This window comes from Dermacentor albipictus, chromosome 1 (assembly GCF_038994185.2).
Source record: "Dermacentor albipictus isolate Rhodes 1998 colony chromosome 1, USDA_Dalb.pri_finalv2, whole genome shotgun sequence".
Taxonomy (NCBI): Eukaryota; Metazoa; Arthropoda; class Arachnida; order Ixodida; family Ixodidae; genus Dermacentor; species Dermacentor albipictus.
In genome coordinates, this window is record NC_091821.1 from 36,521,427 (window position 1) to 36,539,953 (window position 18,527).

The 18,527-nt window shown below is 46.3% G+C and overlaps 1 protein-coding gene across 4 annotated transcripts in view; it reads left to right on the forward strand.

Moving 5' to 3' along the window:
• Positions 1-18,527, forward strand: part of Sirt1 (Sirtuin 1) — a 55,341-nt gene that overhangs the window by 7,633 nt on the left and 29,181 nt on the right. For 3 of the 4 annotated variants that reach the window (XM_065430726.1, XM_065430725.1, XM_065430728.1), the window contains exons 3-5: positions 2,085-2,276; positions 4,032-4,306; positions 16,454-16,606. In XM_065430726.1, the coding sequence (XP_065286798.1) occupies positions 2,085-2,276; positions 4,032-4,306; positions 16,454-16,606 (620 nt within the window). The remainder of the gene's footprint in view (positions 1-2,084; positions 2,277-4,031; positions 4,307-16,453; positions 16,607-18,527) is intronic. The other variant, XM_065430727.1, reaches the window with a different exon arrangement.

An 18,527-nucleotide genomic window follows, 5' to 3' on the forward strand; every position in this document is an offset into this window, starting at 1 on the left:
TTTTTTTAAAAATTTGCCGTAGCAGTGGCTGAATGGATTGTGGCTCAATGGCAATGATATTCTGCTGCTAATTCCCCGGCTGTGGCAGCCGCATTGCAATAGGGCAGAATGTGAAACATTGGACGCATGTTAAGTAAAAATAATCTGGAGCCTCCACACTGGCATCTCTCGTTGAGCCTGGGTTGCTTTGGGATGTTAACCTCTAGCAAATGTCACTGTTTTCGAAACTATGAAGTTTGAGAAGTTGGCAGCTGGCCCAGTTGAATTTTCTTTTATCGTTATGCACTGTTTGCAACATGCTTTTGATCGAGAGTGCACTCTGCAGCATCACTATCTGAAGCTGATGCAAACACTGAAAAACAATCATTTGGAGTAACTGATTCTTTTCAGAGGTATAGGTACTTTACATGATAGTAGTTCTATTTGCATGTAGCTTTGACATTTCTGTTTGAGATTAGTCGTGTAGTTAGCAAAGCAATGTTTGAGTAAATAGTTATGGGCTGGTGCTTAAAATGACACATTCGAGTGCAACTCTTGTAGAGAGCTGTTTGTCATAGCTGCTAATGATCGGTTCCTTCATGGGGATTGATGTCTTAAAGCAACACTGGGCCTCTGAGAGATGTTATGGTGGAGGAGTTTTGACCACCTAGAGTTTTCTGACATGCATGCAAATTTCTCTAGTAGAGTTTTTGCCGCCACAGCTGTAAATTGATCCCATGACCTCATGCTTAGTAGCAAAACATCATAGCTGCAGAGTCACTGTGATGCGTATAGCTGTTAATGCTGTCTGCACAGCGTTGCTGAGGTGTAGTGCTTTGTGTTGGTGTGCAGGCTTAACTACTATGACTCTGTAAGCAATGGTAAGCTGCCGCACGAGATGCAACTTGTGTGATGGGCCTTTTTGTTGTATCTTTTTCGTGAGCTGCATGTGCCACCAGCAAATTATGCTTAGTTGTTTACAAATACTCTAAATTCCTTCACTTTTGCAATGGGAAAGCGTTCAAAATTTTCAGGGAAGACATATGGACACTATCCTGAAAAACTGAAAATTTATTTTACCGGCCAGTACTGTAGGCTCCGGGCTATGCCCCCTAAAACATGGCACATTCAATTTCCTTTGCTGCGCAAATCGTGCATGACGAACAAGTGTGATTGAAGTGCTTTATAGAAGGCTAAAGATGGACTGCGGTGTTTTCAAGAAGACGTTATAAAAATGCAAAGGTGCTTTTGTGGCCCAAGTGAGCCACAAATGAAAGCCCAAAACTGCCAAGTTGAGCAGCCGCGAATATACCCAAAGTTTCCAATCCGTGAACAATTGGGACCATACCATTTCATGATTTTGCAGTATTTAAAATTCAAGATTAAAAAAAAAAGTTGGTAATGACATCATGCTCACTGGTCCTGTTGGGCTTACAATTACTAACTGCAGATTACTTGGAGTTCGGAAGCATGAATAATGTGCATAGCTTTAGATTTTTATGCTCAATGGTATTGTGGGAAGCACGTGTGCTTTGAACCAAAGACTTAGTGTGCTTTGCTGGCTTCCCACAATGCAAGTCTCCAGGCCAAGCTCTGCATGCAGTTTAGTTGATTCATGATGATTTCACTGTCTGCTAGATCGGCTGTAATCTGTACACTGCATCAAATTGATGTATTCTAGTTGGTGGGCACATCGCCATGTGAGCAACATACCGTGAATATGGAAGGAGACAGTGAATTCTTGTGCACTGTGACCTTTCTGTGTGGCTCAAGTGCAGCATGTGCGCTAATTTTGCTTGTTGTGATAAAAAAAGTGGCTTGTGGTTTTCATGACTGCTTTGTTTTGCTATCTTTTACTGCACTTTATCATGATACAACATAACACAATAATCGCCATTAGTTTGAGTTAGGTGCATGTTTAGAAGCACAACATATGCATTTGATTTTTTTTGTACATTGGAGTAATTCTCTTCCATGCTGTTTTTTTTATTTCCTTTTGTAATACATTAGTAGATGTAGTCTTTAGACCAAGTGACTAGCCTTTCACCATTAGTGGCCAGTTCAAGCCATGTTCTTATGTAGCATCTCTCACGGTGGTCTTGCAGCGGGTGTGGCACGTGAAGTGGACAGTTCGGGCCATCTCTTTCTTGGAGCTCTAGGTGCCATTGATATGGCGCCCAAGGATGACAATATCTGCGATGATGATGCAGATGAGGTGGCTTCTACCATCAGTGAACTGTCTGGCCTCTCGGACCTCTCAGACCTAGCTGGGGCTGAATGGAAGCCCACCAGTGAAGGTGGGTAGGCCTCTCACTCTCACTTGCATGCACTGTGAAAGAAGGATTGGGTTGCAACTTTACACTGATGGTTATGGTTTTAAAGCATCAAAATGCCAGAAGTGCCAAGTTATGCCAAAAAATGTGCTAAAAACATTTAAATCTTAGTCTGAAACCTTTTAAGTTCCAAGTTATTCTGAAAAGGAATGCAAAAATTCCGAATTTAAAATTGTTGTATTCTGATGTGTACTCACTGGCAACATTTCGGAGGTTTACCCTGCCAGATATTCCACTAGAATCAGTACAGTGAGAGGGCAAAACCAGCAGCACGGAAAAATGGTTGGTTGCAGTGAACACTTGTGCACTTTAAGCAATGACACACTTTCAGTCATGAGACCATGGAAGCCATCCTGTTGAGGTTACATTTAGTGAAATAGTGAATGAAATATAACCTTGCAGATTGCCTTCCTGCAAACATTGCACATACTAAGATTTCTTCTGGACCCCTTTGAATGTTGTGGCTATACACTACGCAGACACTTCTCTGGTTTCCTCTCTAGAAGAAACACTTTTGAAGCAGAAGACGTACAGATGATAATGCCCAAGTTTGATGTTGTGGAGGAGTTGTAGGATTCGTTCACATTGCTCGGAGTATCAGGAAATGCAAGGTAAATGTGGCAAGTTCGGCTTGTTCACGACACTCGTGATGGTAAATCTTTAGGTGCTGGGGGGTAAGGCGAAGAACCAGCTGTAGTTGCTTAGTGGCTTTGGTTTTGCGCTGCTAAGCACAAGGTCGCAGGATCAAATACCAGCCACAGCGGTCACATTTCGATGGAGGTGAAATGCAAAAGCACCCGTGGGTGCTTAGATTAGGTGCATGTTAAAGAACCCCAGGTGGTAAAAATTACTCCAGAACCCCCCACTACAACGTGCCTCATAATCAGATTGTGGTTTTGGCATGTAAAACCCCATAATTAAATGATTAATTTTGGCAAAAGAAAGCATCGAGAAAATGACATTTAAAAAATTGCACATCTGGAAGCAAATTTTTGCAGATTCTAAATATAGCATTGGGGTAATTATTTCACAATTTGTGTTTGAAAATAATAAATAACAAGAACCAGACTCCGTCCATGTAATAACTTCGTCCACTGCTGCATCATATCAAAACTATCATTGAAGTCGTTTATATCAGAGTCACTTTATGTCTCTATAGCACTGAAAACACTGCCATCACTGTCAATGCTTTCAGTCACTGTCCATGCATTCATCCAGAAGCAAATTATCTTTGGAGCTTGATGACTCAATCAAATGAAAGCTACACTTCCGCGACGTTTGCTGCAACAGGCGACTGGATGCCACCATTATTAAAATCTCTGCTGGATGAACGGAGTCTGTAGGCCCTCCATCGGGGGGGCCAGAGAGGGAAATTGCCAAAATGTTCAAATGGATTGGACGACTCCAACCTGTTACCGGTGCTTAGAAAAAGCACCCAACACATGGACGAGACAGATTCATCCACGGCACTTCTTGTGAAAAAAAATTGTAACCAAGTAAGGCAGGGTACTTGGCACCTAAAGGGTTAATCAGAGGCAAAAGAATGATTGCCTGTGGTGCGATTTACATTGATTCCACTCAGGTATTCGGTCTTTCTCTGATTTGGTGATTGTGGGCACAAGGCACATATTGTGGTATTGTGGGCGTAGCAGGTTTCAGAGTTGCCTGATTTGTGTTTATTAGCAGCAAACCAACTTATTTGTGCTTATGACTGTACAGAGAACTCTCATGGTGTGGATGCAGGACCAATGGGCTGGGTGCAACGCCAGATGAGCGTAGGCGCAGACCCACGTGCTCTTTTGGAACGCCTGCTGCCAGACGGAGCAGTGATCCCCCCCAGTCTTGATCGGCTTACCCTGTGGAAAGTGCTGATCAGTATGCTAAGTGAGGAGGAGCCTCCCCGACGCACCAAGCTGGCACATGTTAACACCCTGGATGACGTGGTCCACCTGCTGCGAACCTGCCAGCGCGTCCTTGTGCTCACTGGTGCAGGCGTGAGTAGTCTGACAGAAGTTTTGGTGTTGTACTAATGTAGGCAGTGAGCTGACATGTTCTGGAAACCGCATCTTTGCACGGTTTGCACTGTGATAATTAACTTAATGCAGTTAATCCTGGATATATCAAACTCAAAGGAATCCCAAAATAGTTTGCTATATGAATAATTGGAAATACAACATATGCCTATCGGAAGTTTTATCTAATACCTCAGACACACGGACAAAACTACAGTCCTTTGCAGTAAACTCCTTTTGTTACTTTGAAGGACCCTTTGTAGAAAGGAGTTGCGCCTATGACACATGGCACCGCACTAACTTTCTTAGGGGGTTCCTCAGATGAATGCTGCAAGAAAAATAGCGCCGATTGTTAAAGCAGCAAGAGGGAAAATATTTTTCAAAAGCTGCATATTTGGATTACATTTAGCTACTGTAGAACCCCCCAAATTTTTTTTTGTGTTTGATGGCTTATAATGTGCATATTTGTTTACCGTAAAAACCCACGTATAATACGAACTTGCATATACAGTCGAACCTTGCTACAACGAAACTCACGGGACGCGCGAACAATTTCATTGTGGCGAAATTTGCCCCAAAACACTGTCAAATTTGACTACACACTCACAAACATCATTTATTTCCAGAAAAAGTCGTTTACCTTTCGTTGTGATGAAACTGACCTAAAACACTGTCAGATTTGACTACACATTAAAAAATGTCATTCATTTCCGAAAATCGTCGGTCATATTTGTTTGCCTCCGTCCTTTGGTCATCATCGCCGTGGTGCGATGTTCGCACTCGGTCAGCAGCTGCATTGCGACGTCGTCATCGTGGGCGCCAATGAAATTACGAATGACGTCAAAAGCGTCCATTCCATCCAGTGCACGAGGCAGGGCCGATGCATCTTGTTCGCCGCACAACACTTTCGCAACGATGTCGTGTCGGGCCTTGAAGCGGGTCAGCCAACCTGTGCTTGCCTTAAAATCGTTGATGCTGAGCATGCAAGCATAGTCAAGTGCATTTTGCTGCAGCACGCTTCCACTGATTGGCATTTTCTTGGCACAGATGTCGAGGAACGCCTTTTCAAGATCCTTGTGTGCAGCTTGAGTCAACTTCTGCCGTTTGGCGGACACACTCGCAGAAAGAGCACTGGTGATTGCTTCCTTCGACTTCAAAATTGTCGACGGCGTGCTGTTGGAGATGCCGAACTCTGCTACAACGTCTCCTTTCTTTCAGCCACTCGAAGCCTCGCTGATGATTCGCGTCTTCACCTCCAAGGAAAGAATGTTCCGCTTTGTCGCCATGCTGGCTGCGCGCACAAGCACAAAGAAAAATCTGCGTCGTTGCGTTGCGCCAGCGATCGTGTGACCTCGGATGGATACGGATTGGCTGTGGCTCCCGTTTGGCAAAGTGGGCCTGCGCCTTGTCGCAAGGCGGCTAGCCCCATCGTCATCACCACCAAACAATGGCGCCCCTCCATGAGTTTGTTTATCGGCGACGGTGCAGTGGGCGTATGTTTTCGGTGAACCTAAGCGGCCTGGATGTATGAAAAATTGCAGACGATTGGGGTTATGTTTATTTTATCGCAAAACAAATTTTAAAGCCCGGCTCAACCGAGGGAAAATTCTGTTGAAGCGAAAACAAGCCCGAAAAATTGTTTGTTGTGGCGAGAACTTTTTCGCATTGACTTCTATGGCTAGCTGACGGGGAGTTGGAAATATTTCGTTAAAGCGGCGTTCATTGTAGCAGGGTTCGACTGTAGTACGAGGTGAAATCTTTGGGATGTGAAATGGAAAAAAAGAAAGTTTAATCCGAGTATAATACAAGTTAGGAAAACTAGACGAAAACATTCATTTAAGGGGGGAGGCTACACTTGAAATACAACTTTTTTATTTGTGGACAGATCTCAACGAAATTTTCACACATTGTGTATTTTAATATGCAGATTCTAAAAATATAATTAATTTTGCCATAGGATAAGTAGTTTCTGATATACTCCAAATGCATTGTATAAGCCGAGTCCTTTGTTTGGAGGAAAATTAGCTTCTAAACAGAAAACCCTAACACAGTAATTTGAGTATAAAGACTATCTAGGATGTTCAGGGAGTGCCATAAGGTATTATTCAATGTTGTAGGCTAATCTGAGCAAGAGTTAGAGCTCATCAAAGATGTGAGAAAAAAATGCCATCTTGGCATGTCAAGCATGTGACCCATTTCAAAAACTTTTTGAGAAGAGTGCTGCTTTGAAAAGGTGCATATTGCTTACTGCATACATTTATCTTTCTGGCAAAAAAAAATTATGTTAATAGCTGAAATAGGACAGAAGCTATTTTACCTCCAAAATTGGAAGTCTGTCGGAATTCTCGTTTTGAGAAATCAAGGAAAAACGTTCTGCAACATCTTTATTGATAATATACCAATAAAATCTCAAGGAAATTCACTAGGGGCATAATCTGGATACATCCTATCTTTTTGCCGCTTTTTGGCCAGCTTCCTTGCGCTCAAAGAGGCTTCTCGCTTCTTGATGGAGTTAGCACTTCGAAGGTCCGGCGCTCCGGACGTTTTCCAGCGCTCGCTGCGCGCTCGCTACTTTCTTCAGTCGTGAAGGAAACGGTGCCTGCACGATCTGTGCCAACACGCGTGGCGTGGGCGGACGAGGTGTTGACGCTAGACGCGCCAGTTTGCAGCTCGGAACTCGATCCGGTAGAATGTCCAGGCAGACCAGCAACCGGCAACTCCGCGAGTATGACAGGCCTAGCCGCCTTCCGTCGCGCATTGCACAGCCGCTTGACGCGTAGTAGCGTTGAGACGACAATCTTTTCCAGCCATCCAGGCAGCGAAATGAGCATCTTATCAAACGTCGCGAAGCAAGCGGCTGAACAAACGTAGACAGCGGCGCGATGAAACCAGAGATAAACACACGTAGCGAGACGCGAGAGCGGTCGAGCGCGCGCCGACGAGCACCGGACCAATAGGAGCGAGGCGCGCGGGGGTGTGCGCGCTTTGGCCAATCGGCGGCACGGACGCAACCTCCAGAAATGACGCGATAGCGTTGGTTTCCCTTCACCGACGCCATTTTGAACTGGTGCAAAATGCGCACAAAGAAAACAGCTTCAAAACAAGCGCAAGATGGCGGCCATCGGCCACCGCGTTCGCAAATGGTGACGGCGCGAAGTTTGAACATTTTTGACCAAATTTTGCTGATTTCGCGTTCACCTTGGCCCCTTTAAGCGCGATTTTTTATTATTTTCCGATTAAATTTAGCTTCTAGATTTCGCGGAGGGATTCTTGAATGTATAAACGTAGCGAAAATGCACTTTTCCGAAAATCGACTTTTTTGTGATTTTTTGCCGTTTCAAGACCCGCGTCCCCCCTTAAATTGCACCCTGCACTTCAATCGCTGTCTTTTTCAGCTGCACTCTATTTTGTCGTACATATCTTCCAAGAGGTATGTATTCATCCTCTGGGCCACCGAGCGCGTTCGAGATGCCGCACTTCTTGAATGCGCAGTGCACAACGTCAGCTGGTATGCTGTACCATGCATCCACAATCCATTTGCATAGCGTGGCTGGCGAAGCCTCCTTCAGCCGTCTGGTCGGCGTCACTGCAGGCTCACCTGAGCGCATCTAATCTGCATAACATCGCTTGACTGCGTCCTTGAACAGCTTGTTCACGCAAACGTCTAAAGGCTGCAGCTGAGACGTCATTCCACCCGAGATCACGACGAGTTCAGTGCCGGATTCGCGCAACAGCCTATTCACCGAGTCAGCCAAATGGCAACGAAATGCGTCCAGCACGAGGATGGACGGGAACATCAACAGTGCACCGGGCCGCCTACACCAGATGGACTTTATCCAGTCGAGCACAAGATTCTCATTCATCCAGCCTTTCTCATAGCATCTGATGACCACGTTTTTTGGCAGCTTCTCACCTTTAGGCACTGTCTTGCGCTTAAAGAGGACATAGGGCGGGAGCTTGCGTCCGTCTGCCGTGCACGACAACATGACGGTTTCTCACATTTTCTCGTTGCTAGTGGACCAGACGTAAACTTGTTTAGAGCCCTTTTTGTGCTCGGTGAGGGGTGATGGCATGTCCAGATAAACCGCCGTTTGGTCAGCATTGCCGATTTGCCCTAGCTGGAAGTTCTTGGACCTGCGCAGCGAAGTAATGTGGCGCTGGAAAGCCACAAGCAGCTCTTTGAATGATTCGGGCAGCTATTGTGAAATCAAAGTTCGGCTGCGTAAGGAAAATCCAGCACGACAGGTGTAGCGATAAATCCAGTGCTTGCTCGCTTTGAAGGCGGAGCTCGGTAGTCCTTTTTCTCTTGCAAGCTCCTTGGCTTTTGCCTGCATAAGCTCCACGCTCATAGCTATATGCACGGCTCGCTGTTGGCGTATGAACTCCGTCAGGGCGAGTTCGATTTCCGGGAATGTCCCACTCTCTGGGCCGTGAAAGCTTTTTCGCATTCCGCTGCACGTCGAAAGGGCTTCCTTCTGTTGACGCCAATCTACCTCCCGACCGCACTGCTGCCGATGACCTGTGCGGCTAAAATAACCTTTCTCTTGAAAGCAGCTGAGTACTGTTTTCGTGGTCCAGACATCATGGTCATTCAATGCGGAATAAAAAAGATGCACGTTGCGAAGCGTGGTTTGCACATGTGCTGCCAAGGTGCGCACTCAACAATAAAGAAACGATGCTGTAGTCATGCAGCAAGAACGAAACCAAGCCGTAGCCACGCAGCAGTAAGGAAGTCAAGCCATAGCCACGCAGCAACAACAAAACCAAAACTTCTAGCCCAAATTTCTGACTTAAATTTTTGTTCGTATCCGCATATAGTATGAGGCGAAAATTTGGGATGCTAATAATAGGGAAAAAAACTCATATTATACGTGGGTTTTTACGGTATTTCATTTGCGTTTTTGTGCTCTCAGCAGCAATCTAAATTGGTCCAGCAAGAATGTGCAGTCGGTGTTTTGCTATGCTACAGTGTACTAGAATAGCTGTGCATGCTGTTTATTCTGGTGCTGGCCACCTTTCTGTCGTCCTTTTTCACATCTTTGTTCTCCCTTCTTTCGTGCGTGCAGGCGTAACATGTTTTATTCAATGTGTTATTTGTACAATCGTGATTGCGTGACAGAACTGCGCATTTGCATCATGGCTCAGCAAAACACTAGTGATGAAGCAAGAGTTGAAGTCGCTCTGACGCTTGTCGCTCTCGGATCTCTTGAAGATGCGATAAATGCAGCCAAGGTTAAAGTGGAAAACATCAGATGTCCACTCACCATGAGCATGCTTCATGTTGACTGCTTCGACAGTGTCCCCTCGAGCCACCAACCGCGGAAGGTGGGCCTATGTGCGCAGCGAACGATGGTTTCACAATGCTAATACATCAAAGACGATGCAGGAAATGACACTGCCGGAATTCAACATGGCGGAAATAGCGACGTGATGCGAGCATTCAAAAATATAGCTAGAGTAAATCTTCACTGTTCGACAAATCACATTACCACTAAAAATGAGAAGATTTTCGCATGGTAAAAAAAATACCTAAGGGGCACCGTAGTTGTGTGGCAGGTTTACTTCTATTGACGAGTTGTGCATGCTTTATGTGAGAGTAACTCCTTTTCCGCTCGAAAAGTAGATGCGCAATCTCCTTTCCCGCAAAGGAACTTTGCATTAAGGGAGATACTCCTTTATTGTGCGTCCCTGCGCTTGAATGCCTTTCTGGTAGATGTCCCCTTACCTAAAGGACATTAGAGTGCCCGTGTGTCAGGGGTACTCTGCATGTCTCGCAGTGAAAAGCAGGAATCTATCAATTTCCTTCTGCAAGGCTGTGTCAAATGTACAAAAGTTTACTTATTTTTTGTAGATGAATATCGGAAGTCGCATGCTCTGTGGTATAATCTTTGAATCTTTTATATACTGATCGCAACGCTTACTGTAAAAGCCTGTGTTGCCTGGCCATTAGACTATGGTGCGCCCCACGCATGTCAAAATGCCTTTGGCACATTTATATCAAGGATAAGGCAGAAATGGACGCAGCACAGTAGCAAACCACCCTGTAAGGATATGCTCCATACCGTCATCAGTGCACTTCTACAGCTAATTGCGCATGAACATGCCTTGCTGCATGCTGTTTGCATGGCTAATTGTCGCACGTCAGCAAGGAGTTAATCAGTCGGACTATTGTGTCAAGTTTTGGTTTTGGAACTAAATCTGGGCGCTCTTTTCGTTTTGGAGCCAGTCGTCATCACTCCTCGTCCACGTTTCCCTTGTGTGCTGCTCGTGTGCTGCTCGGCACTCTGGCACCTCGCATCCCATTCCTTCTTGGCCCTTTCCCTTTGGCCACTGCATCTGTCACTGCATCTGTGTCTGCTGAATATGCACAGATGCTGTTAGATTTGAAAGGCGCTTTCAGTGTGTAGAATATTCGAGTTCATTCCCATTCTCTTGTAACTCTACAAGTAGGAATGAAAGGCACTCAGCGTGGAATCTAAACTCGTGAAGCGCACAGTCTTGTGTGCTGCTACCATGATGGTCTTGCCACTAAGTGCGGAAGTGGTGCATGGTGGTTTGGTTAAATCCGAATTGTAATGTAAAAACCGGTCCGAGTGAAGGTCGGGGCTGGATTCGTTTTGGCTGTACACGGTATCCTAAGATACCATTCATGGAAAGTCTTTGTTGACAAGAAGACAAACCTGGTTGCACAGATGTTTCCAGTTTGGCATCCCGTGGCCAGAGCCACCCAGTGAAAAGGTCATCCAAATTTCTTGTGTGATGCATGTCGGATCAGGAAGCCTTGTGCGTTCTTGAAGCAGAGTGGTGATCTGCTCTTACTGATAATGAACAACTGCAGTCTGCAGCCATCCATTGCGCAGTGAGCAAAACTGGCACACACACCCTGCTAATTTTTCCTCCATGGCTTGTACTGTCCTTCAGATTCAGTTAGTGTTTGACAGAATCTAGCAAAATAGTGCCGTTTCGAATTTTTCAGCATTAAATATTTCTGACAGTGCAAGACATGATCGCTTGACCATTAGGAGAAGTGCACTTGCGAGTGTGAGGTGTGTTGTAGCATTAGAATGTGGTAGTTAATGGGAGTTCGATACACTCATAGAACTTGTTATACTTTTGCGTGGCATTTCCAAGGTGATGTTACAACTGTTTGATATTGGCGATAATACTATATAGGTACAGTCAAACCTCGACGCGGTAGGCAGGAAACACCGCTGCACCGTTTGTCGTGTGGTGAACAACTCGGAGAAACACTAGAGCTGACAATTCCTTCTGTGCAAGAGGGATGCAGAGGGAGTAAATGCATAGTAACGTGATGAAGGGCACGTGCTGGTGGGGGGGGATCAAGAATGCACACCTATTTGAGTTCTCCTCGCGCGCATCCGTGCTTAGGCCATGCGCCATATCGATTTTGGAGGTAATCTTTATTTTGGAGGTAATCTCTCCGTAGCAAGCCGAAATTAATGGTGCCTTTGCACACATTTTGTTGTTCCCGCACATCTAGCGTTCGCGGTCGCGTAATCTCAAGTGTCCGAGACATGGTATGAAGCGCTCGCTAGTGTTGTGACTGCGAGTTTGTGGTCATCGAGTGAGATCTGTTAGTGTTTGCCTAGGTGTATGTGACACCAATAAAAATACGAACAGTACTTTGTGTACCTCTTAGTCTCTTTGCTATCTCCATCAGTGCTTCGCCTTTCTAGCGAGATTGACTGTTTATTTTTCTTTTTTGGCTAAGGACCAATATTTGTATCTTCTTACACTTCTGTTTTTAATTTGTGGGCGCCGGCTGCGGGCACCAAGCACGGTCAGCTATGGCGTCCCAAGATTTACGGTGATGTGTGATGCAACACATGCAAATCTCGGACGTTGGGAGCCACATCGATGCATTGCTCTCGGTGTGATGTGCACCGCACGCACTGGTGTTTTTAACTGCTCCATTATGGCCCACCTTGCAATTTGTTTACAAGTGCTTACTAACAAGTTATTATCCACCTGGAATGATCTGGGAAATTGTGAAGTTGCTTTTAATGCTGAAACTTTAAAGCTTTGAAGTCACGAAATCAGTGATTTAACCAAGTTTTTCACTGCAAGTACAACTTCGTTACATCGAGGTTTGGCTGTACAGTAAAACCTCGTTAAATCGTACCTGCTTAAAGAGTAGTTTCCTTCCAAAAGTAGTAAAGTCAAATCCCCGACTCGGAGCGGCCATTGAACATAATGCATTTTGTATCTGCATAAACCGTACCAGCTTATTGCGTAAGTATTGGTTAACACGTAGGAGGAGGAAATAACTTTATTGGGTCCTTAGGAACCCCTCCCCACCCATTCTTGGTTTAGTGGTCGGCAGGGGTCGCGGGCCGCATCCACGTTGGGACGGGAAACCCGTGAGCCTCCGCCCTTTCGTGAGCCCTCTGGACGGCCCGGAGCTGGGTCTGGTGGTCGTCGCTTCGCAGGGCGTCCACCCAGTCTTCTTCTTTAGTGAACACGGTGCCGCTTAACGCCGAGCATTGCCAGAGCATATGCGCTAGCGAGCAGTACGATGCGCCACAATCTGGACATTGCGGCTCTACTTCTGGTGAATAACGGCTCAGTCTGCCTCTCGAGAGGAACGACCCTGTCTGAAGCATTCTGAATATCGATGACTGTGGTCTAGTGAGTTTAGCGTGGGGCAGCGGGAAGGTTCTCCTCGACAGCTGATAGTGCGTTATTTCGTTGAAGGTGAGCAGCGGGTCTCGGTGCTCCCCTCCCTTCCTGCCACTTCGCTCGCCACGATCGCCGCGGTGCGTGAGTCCTCGCGTGCGTCCGTGCGCCAGCTCGTTGGCGTTGGGAAATTTGGGGTGCACGTTGGCCCCCATGTGGGCTGGAAACCATTTGACGATGTGATGACCCGTGGCTCCCTCGCTGCCGAGGACGGCCACCGCTTCCCGGGATATCGAGCCCGAGGCGAATGCTCTGGCCGCCGATCGCGAATCAGTGTAGACGGAAGGACGTTCGGGGTCCCTCATTGCTATGGCTATTGCCACCTGTTCGGCCACTTCGGACGTTACCCCCTTGACCGATGCTGCGTTAATTATCGTGCCATCCCAGCGTATCGAGACGGCCGCGTACCAGTCGCTGCGCCCATACTGGGCCGCGTCTACAAATGCCGCCAGTCCCGGGCAGTTGGCGGTCGATTTCAGCAGTGCTCGGGCCCTCGCCTTTCGGCGCCCCTCGTTGAATTGCGGCTGGACGTTTCTCGGAAGCGGCTCTACCTTGAAAGTGCTCCTGACCGCCGCGCTGAGCGCGACGCTGTGTGCGTTGCACTCTGCCTCTGCATTTACCCTGCTTCTTCTAGGATGCGTCTGCCAGCCCTGGTGGTCGACAGTCGCACGACCTGTGCCTTGGTCTGCGCTTCGATTATTTCTGATAGTGAATTGTGGACCCCTAACCGATCGAGCCGCTCCGTGTTTGTAGTGATCGGAAGACCTAGCACCCTTTTGATGCTCTTGCGCATCAGTGTCTCTATCTTGGCCGCGTCTTTCTTGGTCAATTTTAGCGCTGAGGCTACGTAATTTACGTGACTCATGAGGAAGGCGTGGTAAAGTCTGATGAGATTGCTCTCGCTGAGGCCCCCCCTGCGATTCGTCACCCTGAGGATCAGCTGGAGCATGTTCTCCGTTTTGGACGCGAGTTTCTTGACAGTTTGCGTGTTACCGCCTTTAGCCTCAATTAGCAGTCCCAGGATTCTTATAGTGTCCACTCTGGGAATCGGCTGGCTGGCACTCATGTGTAATTTGATCGGTATTTGATCGATCGGCGTCAAATTCCTCATGCCTTGTTTCGAGGGCCTGTACAGCAACAGTTCCAATTTGCTGGGTGACAGACGGAGTCCCGTTTCCTGCAGGTACTCTTCTGTTGTGTCCAGCGCCTCTTGACACGTGAAACCCAAACACTACGTGGTTAACACGTAGTGTTTCCACTTTTCATCACGCAGTCACGGTGGTAGGTCGGCCCGTTGTGTCCAGCGCCTCTTGACACGTGAAACCCAAACACTATGTGGTTAAACACGTAGTGTTTCCACTTTTCATCACGCAGTCACGGTGGTAGGTCGGTCCGTTGTGTCCAGCGCCTCTTGACACGTGAAACCCAAACACTACGTGGTTAACACGTAGTGTTTCCACTTTTCATCACACAGTCACGGTGGTAGGTCGGCCCGGCAGAACAATGAGCCTCTGAGTTCAGAACGGCCTCCAAGCGCAAACGCAGAGGGCACTTGGAAGGGTGAAGCCACATCAACATCAACATGATTTTGGTGCCGTACCAGATAGCGTTCTGAATGTGGCCTTTGTTGAGGTGTCGTGCAAGCTAGGACTCGTGTCATGCCGAAGCTCGGACAAAAACCTGGTGCTCAGTATAGAAGATAAATTGGACATCGTTCGGGCTATCGAACATGGTACAAAGTCAGTGCTGGCATGCAAGAGGGATTTATTGTTGACTACGGTGTATGGCATTTGGAATGTGAAGAAGTTGCTTGGCAGTGCTGTTGCGCCACAACCGTTTAGGAGAACAACTGCTTTGACCGCGAAAAGATATCGGCTATGAGGTTCGACCTTGTGCCATCGTTGCCTCTGTTATTGCTGTAGTGTCGCCTAACGACAGCAATGAGAAAGACAAGGAAAGCGACAGCACGGGTGATTCGTGCCGGACAGTGGCAGAAGCTGCACGTTACGTCAGCCTCATGCGGGTGTTTGCCGAGAAGAGGTTGCTGGCAGAAAAGCTGGCTCACAGCTTGAGTTTGAGGCCGCTGTCGCCACTGCTATGCTGCCAAGGCATCAAACAGAAATAACAGACTTTGTGTGCGAAGTGAACAAATAGTGAATATTTTTTGCCCTTTCATTGCACTCTCTCCGAGTTCCGTTTTTGACAGGTAAGTGGGCAGTCTCACGTTGTTTTGGCTAAGCAGTACTACCGTTTAGTACATACAGGGGAACCCCGGTTATAGAACGACAGAAAGCTGAGCTAGTTGGTAAGGATTCATTATGCGGTTTATTGCACGTGTTCTTCGTCGTAATCCTAGCGACCAGCGTTCAGCAGAGGTCTTGAGTTGTGTGGAGCAACGCGAGCACAGCAAGACGGAAAAAAAAAAAGATCACTGTGCTCGACGCCATGCATTTTATTGCCAGTTCGTGGAAACCAGTGTCGCGAAGCACAATCGCTAACTCGTTCAAGCACTGTGGCTCTAAACGAGAGACTGTCTCCTCTGCTGGGGTCGCAACAACCTCGATGCCGCTCGAGGCCGATGCAGGCTTCGTCGACAACGATTTTGATGGTTTAAGCCTCACCACGACCTTTGCCGAGTACATGAAGGCAGACGACAACGTTGCGATCTGCAGCGAGGTGTCGCTGGATGACGCCATCGAGGAGGCTTTGCCTAGTGCCGACACCGCTGCGACATTGGACGAGGACGACGATGACACCACAGATGCCGTGCCTGTGCCTACCACGTTCGCTGAGGTGCTACGGCATATAGACGGCATCCGGAACTTCATCTGTTCACAGATGCCACAGAGGACCTCCTTTTGGACGTTGCCCAACTCGAATGAAAGCTCTTGGTTCACGGATCAAACAAAGTCCAAAAGAAACTTGCCGACTTTTTTAAAAGTTTGCGCCGGCTGGTGGGAATCGTGGCAGCAGGCAGTGGAGTGCCGTAAAGGTTCATTTGAATAAAGCATGATTAGTACCTGTACTGCAACATTAATTCTTATCGCATTTTTTTTGGTAATTTGGGTTTCCAAGCCCTGCAGAATATGTTAGTAGTTTACATTGAAGTTTCTCGTAAATCCGTTGCGCGATATAATTTGTATTTTTATAGGCATAATTTATGTTAGGATTTTACGACGCCCGCATTTTAAGATGCTTTTTTTGCGGTCCTGAGAAAGTTGTATAATCGGGGTTCCACTGTACTTATTCCGAGCATCGGCCAACTGTGGTTTAACGAGCTCTCACTGTATCCTAGTTTGACGTATCTAGAATCGACTGTAATTAAACTACTGTAGGACAAGGTCCTCACTCAAATGCTCCTTATTGCACCTATTATGACTATTGTGCATGCTGTTTGCTTTAGCTAAATCTCTCTCTCTCTCTTTGCTACAGGTTTCGGTCTCCTGTGGAATTCCAGACTTTCGTTCACGAAATGGAATTTATGCACGCTTGAGCAAAGATTTCCCAGCGCTGCCAGATCCCCAGGCTATGTTTGATATTCACTATTTTCGTAAGGACCCAAGACCTTTCTTCAAGTTTGCCAAGGTAAACCTCATAGCCTGTTATATGTATTTTTTATTCCAGAAAAGCACGTCATCTTTTAGTGGATCTTTTAGCAGAGGTGCTCGATTATGTTTGTGATTGCCTAAACATTAAAATAATGTGCTAGAAAGAGTGTTTAAACATGTTTATTTTTTATGGTTTAATTACCATTTGAAATTGAGGTTAGCTTGGGACATTACTTTATGTAATTTGAAACAAACATCCATAATGTGGTGTTTACCAGCATTTTAAGAGATTTAGAACGTAACTAGTTGCACTTTGATCTTTACACCTTGACGCTTCAGTCCTGTATCATTTTTTTTTTACTTGTATCTACTTTTGTATTGCCTGCTTACTGCATGGTACTTTCATGTTGTCATACTACAGTCGAACCCTACTCTATCAAACTCATTTATATAGAATTATCCTCTATATCGAACAGTTTCTTTAATGGTATAGCTACAATGAGTATATATAGCAAAAATTATGCTTACATCGAAGAAAAGTAGCAGTGACTCCCAATATATCGAATTCTTGAAGTGGCACAAAACTGCTCCCGGAAATTGTCTTTTCCTCGCAGCAGCAGGGAAACCTGCCGACTAGGGGTGCGCGAATATTCAAAAAATTAGAATATTATCAACTATTATATCTTTAATATTCGTATTCAATTGGAAAACTAGGTATCCAGAACTAGGTACTAGGAAAACTAGAATACGAATATTCGAAACAAATTGAATATATTGCTGGCTGTGAGGGAGCAAACCTGGTTCTTGACGTTTATTTCTATCTAATATAAGAAAATGTGTCCGATGTTGTGGTTAACTTTGCGATGATTTCCTGCTGCTGGCGAAATTTTGAAACAAGCTTACCCACTGGACGTACAAGCTGTGTTGAAAAGCCAGCCTCTCAGTAGCAAGGGGCACAGGTTTGCAAACAACGAAGAAGCACTTTTGTGCAGGTTCCACCTTCGAGTCCTGAGCTTATTGATTGACAGCAAATGCGATGAGTGACGGCTGGTATAGGGTCAAATGGTTCCGAGTTTACGGGAAATTGATGCGGTATAATAAGGTGCAGGTTGGTGAGAACAGACAACTAGAGGAAATTACTCAATTTTTCAAACCTAACATGAGCCAAATATGCAATCTTTTAGTATAAAGACTAACTAGGTTAATTGTTTTGCCAATAACAATGTAATTGCAATGTTCCAATATCTTAAAATAAACCAACTTGCTAATAAGTGCATGTGCATATCATTGTTCGATATTTGATCCGATATTCGATGCTAAATATTCCTGTTCGATTCGTAATCGGAAATTTTGATATTTGCACACCTCTACTGCCGACACATCCTAAAGGTGATTTAGTCCGGCGGCACGGCTCCATCCACCTGCTCTCCCTACCATGACCGCGCCATGTTGGGCGAGCTGTCGACACACCCTTGCAAAAAAATTATCCAGGCCCGCCCACAGCGCTTGCTCAGACAGCCAATCAGAGGCTCTTGTGCCCTTGTCATGCAAGAATGAGTTGTCTCGCTGCTTTTCTCGTTCATTGTGTTTGCGCCTTGGGGGCCTTCTACCGCAGTGTTGCCGTGATGGCTAGCGCGAAGCGGCAGTATTAGCCTTTCGCCATGAAGCTCAAAATCGTAAATTGAGTCGGACGCGGTGAGAAGTCGGATGCCGCTGCAGCGTACAAGATTCTGAGAAGCACTCGCACCACCATCTTGAAGAATGAGGGGGAATTGGAGCTAAAGCGGAGAAACGACCAGGTGTCCGTGGTGCCTGACGCGCATGCACGGCCGTGTATATAAGACGTCGAGGCAGCCGTGTACAAATGGTTCATCCAAAATTGCTTCAGGCGTGCCGGCTTTGGTGGGCCCAGTAATGACTCTGAGAACTCTGAGAGTGCGACGAAGCCATTGCTGGTG